This window comes from Schistocerca piceifrons, chromosome 4, assembly GCF_021461385.2.
Source record: "Schistocerca piceifrons isolate TAMUIC-IGC-003096 chromosome 4, iqSchPice1.1, whole genome shotgun sequence".
NCBI lineage: Eukaryota > Metazoa > Arthropoda > Insecta > Orthoptera > Acrididae > Schistocerca > Schistocerca piceifrons.
The window spans coordinates 235,339,043-235,354,202 of NC_060141.1; the positions used below are offsets into that span (position 1 = coordinate 235,339,043).

At 43.5% G+C, this 15,160-nt stretch overlaps 1 protein-coding gene across 1 annotated transcript in view; it reads right to left on the bottom strand.

Moving 5' to 3' along the window:
* The window catches only part of LOC124795372 (probable cytochrome P450 301a1, mitochondrial), a 338,959-nt gene that overhangs the window by 109,732 nt on the left and 214,067 nt on the right, over positions 1-15,160 (bottom strand). Inside the window, exons 5-6 of the mRNA XM_047259378.1 lie at positions 815-931; positions 647-723 (exon numbers count right to left, since the gene is read on the bottom strand). Of these exons, the coding sequence (XP_047115334.1) occupies positions 647-723; positions 815-931 (194 nt within the window). The remainder of the gene's footprint in view (positions 1-646; positions 724-814; positions 932-15,160) is intronic.

A 15,160-nucleotide genomic window follows, 5' to 3' on the forward strand; every position in this document is an offset into this window, starting at 1 on the left:
TTCGAACCTGCGACCGTAGCGGTCGTGCGGTTCCAGACTGTAGGGCCTTTAACCGCTTGGCCACCCCGGCCGGCTTTTCGCTGCTATCAAGTTCCCCAGACATAAACATTATTGAGCATGTCTGGGATGCCTTGCAACGTGCTGTTTGGTAGAGATCTCCACCCCCTCGTACTTTTGCGGATTTATGGAGATCACTGCAGGTTTCATGGTGTCAGTTCCCTGTCGAGTATGTCACGTCGTGTTGCGACAGTTCTGCGTGCTCACGGGAGCCCTACACGATATTAAGCAGGTGAACCAGTTTCTTTGGCTCTTCAGTGTAGCTGCCTGTGGTGTGTACGTGCGCGAAGTTACATTGACATCCGATGATATTTTATGAGTGCTTCACTTTTTACTGTAAGGCATTGTAAATTGCGATTCAGTCGGATTGGTTAAGAAGCAATTTAATATTCTGCATCAGTACACCGCGAACGCAGAAAAAAAAAGTATCTGAGGAACAAACTCGAAGCAAATTTTCAGGGGGAAACTATGACTGAAGAATCACTCCTTTTCCGCGGCTTCTCAGCACACGAGACAAAGTTCTTCTTTGCTTCGTTACAGACACAGGCACTGTTCCATTTAGAGCAAAGAACATTATAGAGATACTCACATTCTAGTGCCCACTTGTTCAACTCATTCAGGAAGTCGGGAGGCATCTTCATATTCTCATCTCTGATAGTGAGCATTCTGAAAGAATGAAGGAAAAAGATAATGTAGAACTTGACTAACACAACACTGTTACTCTGCTTCTAGCACTCGTGTCACCGACGGCTCTCACCTGTCGGTGAAGTCCTGGGCGACCTTGTCGATGGAGGGAACGTACAGCTTGCTGGAACGCGGCTGCATCATGGGCTGGTTGACTCTCCTCCTGAACTCGTACCACTGCTCCCCCTGACTGCAACAGCACCACACCACACCACTCATCAGTTCACGTACGAAACATGTCGGCACTATGTAGTTCTACTGTAGAGAGGTTCACGACAGAGATGCTGGGCTGTGTCTTAAGTAGTGGATGACAGAAGCGAACGTAGCATCTGGCGTAGTCCGGTAGGGCCGCTGACGTTCACGGTATATTGATTTGTGCATTCTTGTTAGAGGAAACGAGCCAACGGCCTTGCCGCAGTGATCACATCGGTTCCCGTCACATCACCCAAGTTAAGCGCTTTCGGGCTGGGCTTGCTAGCACTTTGGATGGTTGACAATCCGGTATGCCGAGCGCTATTGGCAAGCGGGGTGCACTCAGCCCTTGTGAGGCAAACTGAGGAGCTACTTCATTGAGAAGTAGCGGCTCCGGTCTCGGAAACTGACATATGGTCGGAAGAGTGGTGTGCTGACCACATGCCACTCCATATCCGCATCCAGTGACGCCTGTGAGCTGAGTATGACACGGCGGCCGGTCATTACCGTTGGGCCTTCATGGCCTGTTCGGGAGGAATTAGTTTTGTTAGAGGAAATTACACAAAGGAAAAAAAACTCCAGCAAAACGACGTTGATAAACTCCTAATAATTTACAAATTTCACTTGTAAATTTAGTCGCGTCAAGAAAGCACACCTCAACGGCGATGAGATTGTTTCTCATTCGTAGAGTTTTCTCTGAATAGCATATGTAAGGCAATTCAATTACCTGAAAATTAAAAAAGGTGTATTAGTCTTCTTCCATTCCCCTTCATTGAAAGTCGATGACTGTTCAAGCCAATGCGTTGTGGTTATCTGGTGTCATTGTTCAGTGACGCATGACCATGAAACTTTAATAAAATTCTTACACTATTTAAATGTAAAACTTAACACAATCGGACTTTGATACTGATGAAGATAGGTTCTTTCCATTTTTTAATAGGCCTCTGAAAAATACTGACTCATTAATAATGTTTTTTTAAGATTGGAATTAAGGTGTTTCAGGTACTACTATGAAATAAGACACTGCTTCGCACTTAAATACATAATTATTCAGTAAGCAGGCTACAGATCAGAACGTACATCATGCTTCCACAACGACACTATAGACAATACAATAAGTAAATTTCCACGACACAAGAGAAGAATAAAATATTTTCTTGTTAAAAAATAAATGATAAATTCCGTAAGCAGATGCTGAGGCTCTTTATACAGATCTTTTGTTTCTGCAGTTTTTAGATATCTCGTAGATAATTCTATCACATTTATTTTATTGGATTTAAAGAAAGCAATGTTGTCATATGTAGAATAGCAGGTAGATAACATCTGCAGCCTTATGAGGACCTTCGCAGACGACGTAGCTGTGTACAGCACAGTGACGTTATCAGGCACTTGTTACGAAATACCGAGTAACGTCCAGCTGATCAGCGACTAATGAAAAATATTGCTGCTGACCTTGAGCATATGTAAGCTAACTAGATAAAATATTTACCACTTACTAAAAAGAGCACACTGGTCCTGTGGAGTATTGCAGAAGGTGTGAAGCTGCTAACAGCCGGTCACGTGGCCGAGGGATGGCCGTTATCGCTGAAACACCCGGTTTTCGGTTGTATTGCTTTTTCTTTCACGCCAGTTTAATCTGACTGTTGAAAGCGCTCAAAATAACCGATTTCTGAAATAACCGATTTTCGGTTATTTATTCCTATTATTGCCTGTAGTAAACGTACAAATCTGACAACGATTGAAAAACTTTTGCTCTCTCAGTTTCAAGATACATTAAATCACAATATCAAATTAAATAGGCAAATAAAAGAAAACTTACTCCGTCCACCGATCACTTCTTTTCTCGAAAAGTAATAACTGGTTGAATGCTACCAAAAAACACCAGTTTTTGCCCATTGATTCTAGTTTCTCGAAACTATGCTAAAAAATCACGTTGTAATCGGTGATCATACCATTATTTAGGCATTACAAATATTTATTGCTAAAGGGTAAAAACTGATGCCAAAGAATCTGTTTTTCGTGTTAATTTGCACGTTTTCAAGGCCTACAAGCATATAAGGTAATTATGCACCCACAGGCGATCAGCTACTTTCTGTTTTTATTGTGTAGTGTGAATGAATTGTTAAGTTTTTAATTTATTACTCTTACCATAATTTCCTTCCTCTTTTATTACTTCATAGAAATGGCAGACAAATCTTTAATCTTCTAAAGCAAATAAAATATTGTATTTGCTTGCTATGTTATTTCGTAAAAACATTTCCAGACTAGGGTTGGTGCCACTCTACAATATAACGATGTCCGGCGACGACAACGACGAACTAAATACACAGGGTGTTTCCGTTAGAGCGTGCAAAAATTTAACAGGGCGTAGAGGATGCTCCCACTGAAGAATTTGAGATAGGGAACCTGGGGTCGGAAAAGCCAGCTTAAGCAGATAATAGGAATTAAATCGCAGTATTGTGTACTTTTTATTTACATTAGTTACAGTTAACTGCAGATACCGTCACTGACACAATGAACGTACCATTTGTACTGTATCTTACGAAATGTGCTGAAACTGACGGCCATTAACCTCAATGCCAGTGACATCGGCGAACAAGTTTCTGACGCGCCCTGACGAATATCCCTGATGTCACATAATAGGCAGCTAAAATTCTGGAAATTAATACCGTCTCCGTATCCACTGGGGTCTCATACACAAGTTACTTTAGATATCCTCATAGGTAGTAATCTAGGGGGTTCAGGTCAGGTGACTTGGCAGGCCATGGAATAGGATCTCCCCTTCCAATACAGTGACCAGGAAATACTTGCTAGTAATCAGGCTCCTCTTCCTCATTTCCTTGCAGCAAATAAAGAATGTACATGTAAATAAACAGGATAGTTATTTGAAAATAAGGTGGAAAACAGTAATCTAGACCAAGCGGTAGACAAGTTTACTTGCATATCTCCTTAAGCTGGCTTCTCCACCCTCAGGTTCCTCACCTCAGATTGTCCAGTGGAACATCCTCTATGTCCTGAAACATTTTTGCACGCTCTTACGGAGACAGCCTGTAGATCAGGTGGGGGTAAGTCTTGCACACTGCAGTACACGCGTACCTTTAATCCACGTCAAGTAGCAACGACGGCATTGTTGTCTCAGCAATGCTGTACGACTCTATTGCCGTGTGTTTGTTGCTAGTTTCTGTCAGCATTGTTATTAAATGGTTCAAATGGCTCTGAGCACTATGGGACTTAACATCTATGGTCATCAGTCCCCTAGAACTTAGAACTACTTAAACCTAACTAACCTAAGGACACCATGCCCGAGGCAGAATTCGAACCTGCGACCGTAGCAGTCGCGCGGTTCCGGACTGAGCGCCTAGAACCGCGAAACCACCGCGGCCGGCATTGTTATTAAAAGATCGCTGATAGCTTTTCCCATTTTCTTAAATGAAGCAATATTTCAAACCAATTCCTTTTTTTAATGTTTATTTAAAAACGAAAAATTTTAGCACTGCTACTACTTCTAATTGATATTTCGGTATTTTTATTCGATTACTACTAAAAAATAACAAACACCTATTATGACCGAGACAAAACAAATAACGAAAAATGCCAGTTATTCAGAACTCAAATGCTGGTCGGTGCCGGCCGATATGGCCGAGCGGTTCTAAGCGCTTCAATCTGGAACCGCGCGACTGCTACGATCGCAGGTTCGAATCCTGCCTCGGGCATGGGTGTGTGTGATGTCCGTAGGTTAGTTAGGTTTAAGTAGTTCTAAGTTCTAGGGGACTGATGACCTTAGAAGTTAAGTCCCATAGTGCTCAGAGCCATTTGAACCATTTTACTGTTCGGTATCGGTTTTGACCGGTCGGATTTTCCCACCCCTAATGTGACTCTCCCCCACAGACGTGAGTTATTCCAGACAGACGTGAGTTATGCCAGAGAAGTTTTGTGTAGGTGCAAGTCAATAGTATACAGGGTGTTACAAAAAGGTAAGGCCAAACTTTCAGGAAACATCCCTCACACACAAAGAAAGAAAATATGTTATGTGGACATGTGTCCAGAAACGCTTACTTTCCATGTTACAGCTCATTTTATTACTTCTCTTCAAATCACATTAATCATGGAATGGAAACACACAGCAACAGAACGTACCAGCGTGACTTCAAACACTTTGTTACAGGAAATGTTCAAAATGTCCTCCGTTAGCGAGGATACATGCATCCACCCTCCGTCGCATGGAATCCCTGATGAGCTGGTGCAGCCCTGGAGAATGGCGTATTGTATCACAGCCGTCCACAATACGAGCACGAAGAGTCTCTACATTTGGTACCGGGGTTGCGTAGACAAGAGCTTTCAAATGCCCCCATAAATGAAAGTCAAGAGGGTTGAGGTCAGGAGAGCGTGGAGGCCATGGAATTGGTCCGCCTCTACCAATCCATCGGTCACCAAATCTGTTGTTGAGAAGCGTACGAACACTTCGACTGAAATGTGCAGGAGCTCCATCGTGCATGAACCACATGTTGTGTCGTACTTGTAAAGGCACATGTTCTAGCAGCACAGGTAGAGTATCCCGTATGAAATCATGATAACGTGCTCCATTGAGCATAGGTGGAAGAACATGGGGCCCAATCAAGACATCACCAACAATGCCTGCCCAAACGTTCACAGAAAAACTGTGTTGATGACGTGATTGCACAATTGCGTGCGGATTCTCGTCAGCCCACACATGTTGATAGTGAAAATTTACAATTTGATCACGTTGGAATGAAGCCTCATCCATAAAGAGAACATTTGCACTGAAATGAGGATTGACATATTGTTGGATGAACCATTCGCAGAAGTGTACCCATGGAGGACAATCAGCTGCTGATAGTGCCTGCACACGCTGTACATGGTACGGAAACAACTGGTTCTCCCGTAGCACTCTCCATACAGTGACGTAGTCAACGTTACCTTGTACAGCAGTAACTTCTCTGAAGCCGACATTAGGGCTATCGTCAACTGCACGAAGAATTGCCTCGTCCATTGCAGGTGTCCTCGTCGTTCTAGGTCTTCCCCAGTCGCGAGTCATAGGCTGGAATGTTCCGTGTTCCCTAAGACGCCGATCAATTGCTTCGAACGTCTTCCTGTCGGGACAGCTTCGTTCTGGAAATCTGTCTCGATACAAGCGTACCGCGCCACGGCTATTGCCCCGTGCTAATCCATACATCAAATGGGCATCTGTGAACTCCGCATTTGTAAACATTGCACTGACTGCAAAACCACGTTCGTGGTGAACACAACCTTTGATACTACGTACTGATGTGCTTGATGCTAGTACTGTAGAGCAATGAGTCGCATGTCAACACAAGCACTGAAGTCAACATTACCTTCCTTCAATTGGGCCAACTGGCGGTGAATCGAGGAAGTACATTGCATTCTGACGAAACTAAAATGAGCTCTAACATGGAAATTAAGCGTTTCCGGACACATGTCCACATAACAGCTCTTCTTTATTTGTGTGTGAGGAATGTTTCTGAAAGTTAGGCCGTACCTTTTTGTAACACCCTGTATAATCAGACTTTCCGACGTGGAGACGTGACAGTTTAGCGTAGAGGACCTATCGTATTTTGAGGTGGCTGTGACCAGAGCATGAATGAATTTGCCCAATTTGATGGTGTATCATCACGGGACTGTTCAACGTGTCTACGAGTAATGGTGTACCACTTGCAGACATGTAACACGGCGCAGAGGCAGAGGTCTTAAAAGCGTCATAGTCCTGTTAGATGTGCGTCACGCCGTTTCAGTGACAATCAATTTCAAACACGACAGTAATTGCTATTGTCTGTGAATTACATCTACATTTACATCCCATCTACACCTGCAAGCTACCACACGGTGCATGGCGGAGAGTGCCCTGTACCACTACTAGTCGTTTCACTTCCTGTTCCACTCGCAGAGAGAGCCTCCGTATGAGCCCCAATTTCTCGTATCTTCGCGAAACGTATGTTGGCGGCAGTTAGATCGTTCTGCAATCAGCTTCAAATGCCGCTGCTCTAAATGTTCTCAATAGTGTATCTCGGAAAGAACATCGCCTTCCCTCAAGGGATTCACAATTGAGTTCCCGAAGCATCTCCATAACACATGCGTTGTACGAATCTACTAGTAACAAATCTATCAGCCCGCCTTGAACTGCTTTGATGTATTGCTTTAATCCGGATATTGAGTGAATCCCAACCACTCGAGCAGTACTCAAGAATAGTTCACACAAGCGTCCTACATGCGGTCTCCTTTACATATGAACCACATCTTCGTAAATTCTCACAATAAACCGAAGTCGTCAATCTGCCTTCCCTACGATGATCCGCACATGCTCGTTCCATTTCACATCGCTTTGCAACGTTACGCACAGATATTTAAACGGCTGGGATGTGTCAAGCACGGCACTACTACCACTGTATCCGAACATTACAGGTGCTTTTTGCTGCTCATCCGCATTAACTCACATTTTTCTACATTTAGAGCCAGTTGCCATTCATCACAATAACTAGAAATTTTGTCTGATTTGTCTTGTATCATTCTATAGTCACGGATCTTCGACACCTTCCCGTACACCACAGCATCGTAAGCGAACAACCGCAGATTGCTGCCCAGCCTGTCCTGCACATCATGTATATACACTACTGACCATTAAAATTCCGAGTTGAGTAACAGAAACCCAACGAAACTAATACCGCGTATGCCCCAGGAAAACGTACTGGGATCTCTAAAACATTACCGGCCATTAAAATTGCTACATCACGAAGATGACGTGCTACAGACGCAAAATTTAACCGACAGGAAGACGATGCTGTGATATGCAAAAAATTACCTTTACGGAGCATTCGCACAAGGTTGGCGCCGGTGGCGACACCTACAACGTGCTGACACGAGGAAAGTTTCCAACCGATTTCTCATACACAAACATCAGTTGACCGGCGTTGCCTGGTGAAACGTTGTTGTGATGCCTCGTGTAAGGAGGAGAAATGCGTACCATCACGTTTCCGACTTTGATAAAGGTCGGATTGTAGCCTAGTGCGATTGCGGTTTATCGCATCGCGACACTGCTGCTCACGTTAGCCGAGATCCAATGACTTTTAGCAGAATATGGAATCGGTGGGTTCAGGAGGGTAATACGGAACGCCGTGTTGGATCCCAATAGCCTCGTATCACTAGCAGTCGAGATGACAGCCATCTTATCCGCATGGCTGTAACGGATCGTGCAGCCTCGTCTCGATCCCTGAGCCAACATATGGGGACGTTTGCAAGACAACAACCATCTGCACGAACAGTTCGACGACGTTTGCAGCAGCATGGACTATCTGCTCGGAGACCATGGCTGTGGTTACCCTTGACGCTGTATCACAGACAGGAGCGCCTGCGATGGTGTACTCAACGACGAACCTGGGTGCACGGATGGCAAAACGTCATTTTTTCGGACGAATCCAGGTTCTGTTTACAGCATTATGACGGTTGCATCCGTGTTCGGCGACATCGCGATGAACGCACATTGGAAGCGTGTATTCGTCATCGCCATACTGGCGTATCACCCGGCGTGATGGTATGGGGTGCCATTGGTTACACGTCTCGGTCACCTCTTGTTCGCATTGACGGCACTTTGAACAGTGGACCTTACATTTCAGATGTGTTACGACCCGCGGCTCTACCCTTCATTTGATTCCTGCGAAGGATAATGCACGACCGCATGTTGCAGGTCCTGTACGAGTCTTTCTGGATACAGAAAATGTTCGTTTGCTGCCCTGGCCAGCACATTCTCCAGATCTCTCACCAATTGAAAACGCCTGGTCAATGGTGGCCGAGCAACTGGCTCGTCACAATACGCCAGTCACTACTCTTGATGAACTGTGGTATCGTGTTGAAGCTGCATGGCATGGGCAGCTGTACCTGTACACGCCATCCAAGCTCTGTTTGACTCAATTGCCAGGCGTATCAAGGCCGTTATTACGGCCAGAGGTGGTTGTTCTGGGTACTGATTTCTCAGGATCTATGCACCCAAATTGTGTGAAAATGCTATCACATGTCAGTTCTAGTATAGTATATTTGTCCAATGAATACCCGTTTATCATCTGCATTTCTTCTTGGTATAGCAATTTTAATGGCCAGTAGTGTATGTATAGAAGATCATAGCGGTCCTATCACACTTCCCTGGGCCACTCCTGACGATGCCCTTGTCTCTGATGAACACTCGCCGTCGAGGACAACATATTAGGTTCTATTACCCAAGAAGTCTTCGAGTCAGGTATTTCGTGTGCACGTACGTCCATTATCAGTCTGCGATGGGGGACTGTGTCAAAAGCCTTCCGAAAATCTAGGAATATGGAATCTGCCTGTTGCCCTTCACCTGTAGTTCGCTGTATATCATGTAAGAAAAGGGCAAGCTGAGTCTCAAACGAACGATAGTTTATTAAACCATTCTGATTCGTAAACATAAGCTTTTCGGTCTCTAGAAAATTGATTACATTCGAATTCAGAATTTGCAACAAGATGATGTTGAAGATATTGGTCTGCAATTTTGCAGGTCTATTCTTTTACACTTCTGATATACAGAAGGCCCATCTGAACTAGTTTCTAGACGAATGTTACGAAGAGAACTGTATGAAATAGACATTTGGAGTCGGATACCTCGAAAGAGTTCACTGCTCGCAGCAGCTCGTAAAGCTGCAACTCTACAATGGATGAAACAACACGGAAACTGAACTGTAGCTGACTGGAGGCATGTAGCGTGATCCGAATAGTAGCAGTTTCGCCTCATTCAAATCATGCAAGGCGTCGAGTGCACCGAAGGTCCGACGAAGCCTTAAACGTGCAGTGTGTGTAGGGTTGTAAGTAGGCTGTTTAGGTTTTTATGTTGGTAACGCCACGTAGCGCTCTATATGAAAATCACTGACTGTGCAGTGTGAAGTCTGTGGCTGGTTTGCATTGTTGGAATATTCGCTATTGTAGTGGTGGGCAGTTGGATGTGAACAGCGCGTTGCGTTGCGCAGTTGGAGGTGAGCGGCCAGCAGTGGTGGATGTGGGGAGAGAGATGGCAGAATTTTGAGAGCGGACGATCTGGACGTGTGTCCATCAGAAAGAGTAATTTTGTAATATTGGATATCATGAATTTATATATATATATATATATATATATATATATATATATATATATATGATGACTTTTGAACATTATTAAGGTAAATACATTGTTTGTTCTCTATCAAAATCTTTCATTTGCTAACTATGCCTATCAGTAGTTAGTGCCTTCAGCAGTTACAATCTTTTATTCAGCTGGCAGTATTGGCGCACACTGTATTGCAGTAGTTTGAGTAACGAAGATTTTTGTGAGATAAGTGATTCATGAAAGGTATAGGTTATTGTTAGTCAGGGCAATTCTTTTGTAGGGATTATTGAAAGTCAGATTGCGCTGCGCTAAAAAAATATTGTGTGTAAGTTTCGTGATGATCAGAATAAGTAAAGAGAGAAATGTCTGAGTACGTTCAGTTTTGCTCAGCTGCTTCAAAATCAAATAACGTAAGAGGCTTATCAGTACAGTAATTCATTAATTTTTCTAAGTGGAGGTTTCAGGGTGTAGTACAGGCCAGAGGCGGTGACGCGATGTGGGGGTGTTTTACACACTGTGATTTCGGCCTATTCGTTCACGTTATCGTGAACATGAACCAGGATGTTTATTTCAACAGTCTTGGTGAGTAAGCGTGCCGTTTCTTCTGCACCTTCACGATCAGTATGCTGTCGACGTTTCTGTCGTCCATGGTGACAACAGCCATGTTGCTGCACTGACACGTTTCCTGTTTGGCGAACACTGACGTAGGGACGCGAAAAACCGACCGGTTAAAATCGATACTGCTATATTAGTTCTGAAAGACCGGTAATTTTCGGTATTTATTTGGTCTCGGTTACAACAAATATTTTTCATTTTTAGTAATAACTGGCTTAAAAAGCAGGCATATCAAATTACCATAGAAGAAGTGCTAAAATTTTTACAAACAGTAATATTTCTTTGTAAAATTTCCGCTTCTACGAAATATTTGGGTAGTATAGAAAATAGGAAAACCGATCATCGCTGTTTTAATAACGATACCAACAGTTAGAAACTGGGAACAAACTCATGACATAAGAATCGGTACAGCACTGCTGAGACAGTGTATCTGTTGCAGTGTGGTATGGCCTGTTAGACAGTATGTGTACGTGCAGAGTGCATGAGTTGCGCCGGGCCTTGTGACCGAGCGGTTCTAGGCGCTTCAGTCCGGAACCGCGCTGCTGCTACGGTCGCAGGTTCGAATCCTGGCTCGGGCATGAATGTGTGTGATGTCCTTAGGTTAGTTGGGTTCTAACATTGTGCGTGGTGTCTGTTTGTTCTAAGTCGTGTCTTCCTACCACTTTCGCACAACGACGCTTTGAGCGTGTTTTTTAGGGAATTGACTAGTTTAAACCTGGGACCTGTTGCTGGTAAGGAGACGCCAGACCACACATGACATGTAGAGTTCAGTGAGACTAGCGATGATATAATCCATACTTAATGATTTCAGCGCCAGCTCCACTGCACTCCCTGTAAAAGAATCTTAATACTAACTAAATTTAGTGGAAGGGGTTCAAGGCTTTCCTATTTTTAGTTAGCTGGTAAAATAACGTCGGAAAAGCAGTTAAGTTTACCATTGGAATTTTTATTCTACTCACAAAACATTGTTTATAAATTGCACTATTGATAAAAGGAAATATTTTAATACACGATGATAAAAACCAACTGCGTTCAACAAAAATGTGAACGAATATTCCCTGAATGGGTTTCCAAGTTCTAGAATGGATCGAAGGATGACCTATGCCATATCACATCTATAATCTAGGTTTCAGTTAAGTTTCATAAAAGAGAAAACTATCAAAATGGTCTACAGTGACCCTCAATTATCTTTAATTACTTATTTAACTTGTCGTAAATAACAGTGGCTGATGTGGCTTCTCAATAATTATATAACAGAAAAATCATAGCGTTTCAGATTTTAACTTACGTAGCAAATGTGAGTACCATGAGCTTTAATTGACGATCGACACTAGTATTACGCAAAAAGGGGATGTAACAGATGAGACTTCTGCAGTTCTGAGTGAAGCCTTATGCGCTCTTATGCGGCATCGCGTGTGTTCATTACCTTGTCGGTGGTTAGGCAGCATCAGGGGGCGGCAGGCAGCACAGCTCCAGACACCTCGCCATCTCGGTAGCAACTCTCTAACTTCTCTTTACTACAATTTACTGAAGTGGGTTTAAGAAAAAGGTATCTGGCTGTGTTTCCAACTGACCAATCAGGGTCTCAGTGTTAACCTTAAGCTCCGCCTACAAAAATTCTGTCTATCCAATGAGAAACATTATACTTTTCGTGGTGGGGCAATGTTTTTAATGATTGCAACGTAACAGAGACGCGTACAGTCTCACACTGAAACTTGAGTTGGTGTGGCCCTTTTAGTGTTATCGTAAGATCTATACTGTTCTTCTGGAGGGCTACATCTTTTAACATGGGCTGGGGGCTGCTCTTGGGGGTTGGCCGGCTATGTGGGTGTCCTTTATCGTAGGGCCTTCTAGATTACACGACTCTGCTCTCGGCTTCTGTTCTTGTTTCTCCTCTCGGAACTGCGTCTGTTTCACAGTGGGAGGTATGACATGCATTTAGGCGTTCTTGTGTTAGTCTGTGGTATACCATTTGCTCACTCGTTGATCGTATTACTTTGGTTAATTTAATGTCAGGATTTATTCGGAGCTATGTGACATACTGCCGGATTTGCTATCATGTCAGGGTTTTCATGGAAGGTGTTGGATTTGCCTGACACCTTACAAGGTTTAAGTAGTTCTAAGTCTAGGGGACTGATGACCTTAGATGTTAAGTCCCATAGTGCTTATAGCCATTTGAACCATTTTTTGAATGAGTTGCGCCCACCTCATCTATATGGAATTTTCCCACAGTCGTCCTCGGACATTGGTTGTATTCCAAAACGGCACCAATCCATAGTCTGGCTTTATTTTACGAAGGATGATAGCAATGACGTAAATGCTCCATTTACTTTAAAAGATTAAAAATGGGAGGACACACAGCAAACTTGTGACATCACGTAAGGAGAAGACATCCACAACGTGCCTTGAAAGGTAAATTTGATTGTCATTCCTATAATTTTGACATGCTATAAAATTGAAATAATAACTGAACATTAATTTTGTGGTTGACACGATACAAAAATGACGATGTAGAAAAGTCATTAGTGCTCTCGCCGTCTCCACTTCCGCCTCCCTCTTCTCCGCATTCTCTACTGGTGACATAGACTGATTCCTGCCACAACCTCATCCTCATGCCGATCGAGATCTCTTACTGCTTCACCCTCATTAGAAGTTTTCAATCTTTGTTTAAAGTCTAAGATTATTACTTTAAATAATAGCCATAAAGAAACCGAACATGAGATATTTCAGAAACCGGTTACTTCGAGCGGTTTTAATAGTCAGGTTAAACTCGATAACCGAAACCTGGTTGTTTCAGCTATAAGCGCCATCCCTATACTGAAGCACCCTATTGCACGATAACTAATCCAATAAATCGCCAGATTTCAAACCCACAGGAAAGTCTGCTGCTATCAGAAATTGTGGATGATTCAAAGCAACACACATATCCACAATTTTGTAGCTTTACGCTATCTAATCATCAGCTCAGATGGACACGGCATACCTGAAGATGCTTGTGGCCTCTCTTTCTTGCAAAACTGAGGCCACTTTCAAGGCTAGAGGCGCTGTTGCCCACTATTAGCGTGACGTTTCCTGCAGCTGAAAAATCTCTTTGTTCAGTATGTTTAAATGTTATGCGACGCGGAAGCGCATAAACAGACGAACAGATCCGATACCGTTTCATTACGCGATCGGCAATCAGTCACTGCAACCAGGTCTATCCATCGAATTTCTGGAAAATTCTGTCCGGAGTCTAGCTCTGTGAAGGCAGAACACAGATTCCGATTTAGTGGAAAAATACTGATGACGCGTAACACACACACGAAAGAGTTGGAACTCAAAACCCTTCTAGGACCAACTCTTTCGTATTATTCGAAAGTCTTAGAAGCTAAGCAAGTTAGATTAACTGAAATGGAGAAGATTCAGAGAAGAAATGCACGATTCTTCACAGGTTTGTTTGTTCAGTGTGAGGGTGTCAAGGAAGTTCTCAGCAACCTGGAGTAAGAGACTTTACAAGAGACACGTTGTGCATCGTGGAGAGCTTTACACACAACATCCCCAGAGCCCGCGTTCCAACATCAGTGCCGGCCGCTGTGGCCGAGCGGTTCTAGGCGCTTCAGTCTGGACCGCGCAACCGCTACGGTCGAGGTTCGAATCCTGGCTCGGGCATCGCTGTGTGTGATGTCCTTAAGTTGGTTAGGTTTAAGTAGTTCTAAGTTCTAGGGAACTGATGACCTCAGATGTTAAGTTCCATAGTGCTCAGAGCCTTTTGAACCATTTTTTTCCAACATCAGTAGTAGAGAAACATCTTATTTATAAAATATCGCGCAATGCCGACGACGCCAGGCGTAGAACAATTTGTGACCACAACGAGGGGTAGCAACAGACTTTCTTCCTGTGTAACAGCCACGACTGGAAAGAGAAATGAGGGAGATTATACTGTGATAGTGGGTATCCTCTGCCAAACACACTCAGGTGGCTTGCAGAGTGCAGGGTAGAGGTAATTGCAGACCGAACATACGAAACGTGCTCTCAAACCTATCTGGATAGCTCAGGGGAGGAGAGCAATGCCTGTGAAAGGCGGAGGTCTGAAGTCGAGCGCCGATCTACCACAATGTTTTAATGTCTCAAGAACATACCTGCAAAAATCAACAAAACTGAGAATGTGCCTCTTACGAAGAGGATGGTGTCACACGCAGGCAGAAACGTTATTGAGTTACTTTTTTATTCTTGTTTCTGTATTCGCTGGCTTTGAATTTTGACCTGTTGAATAGGTTACTATAGCAGGTCGTGACATATCTATCATTTCAGTTTTTTTTAATGCTTGCACATTTATTCTGCTGAAGAAATGTTAAGGTGTCAGTAAACTACTGTTACGTATCTTAAGACACTGTGATAGTGTGTTATAACTAAATTACCGAGCCGTGGAGGGGTTGCTGGTGTCGCGTTTCGAAGGTCGAGCTGTCGTGTGATGTCCCTCTGGTTTGAGGCCACTAAGATCTTCGCTCG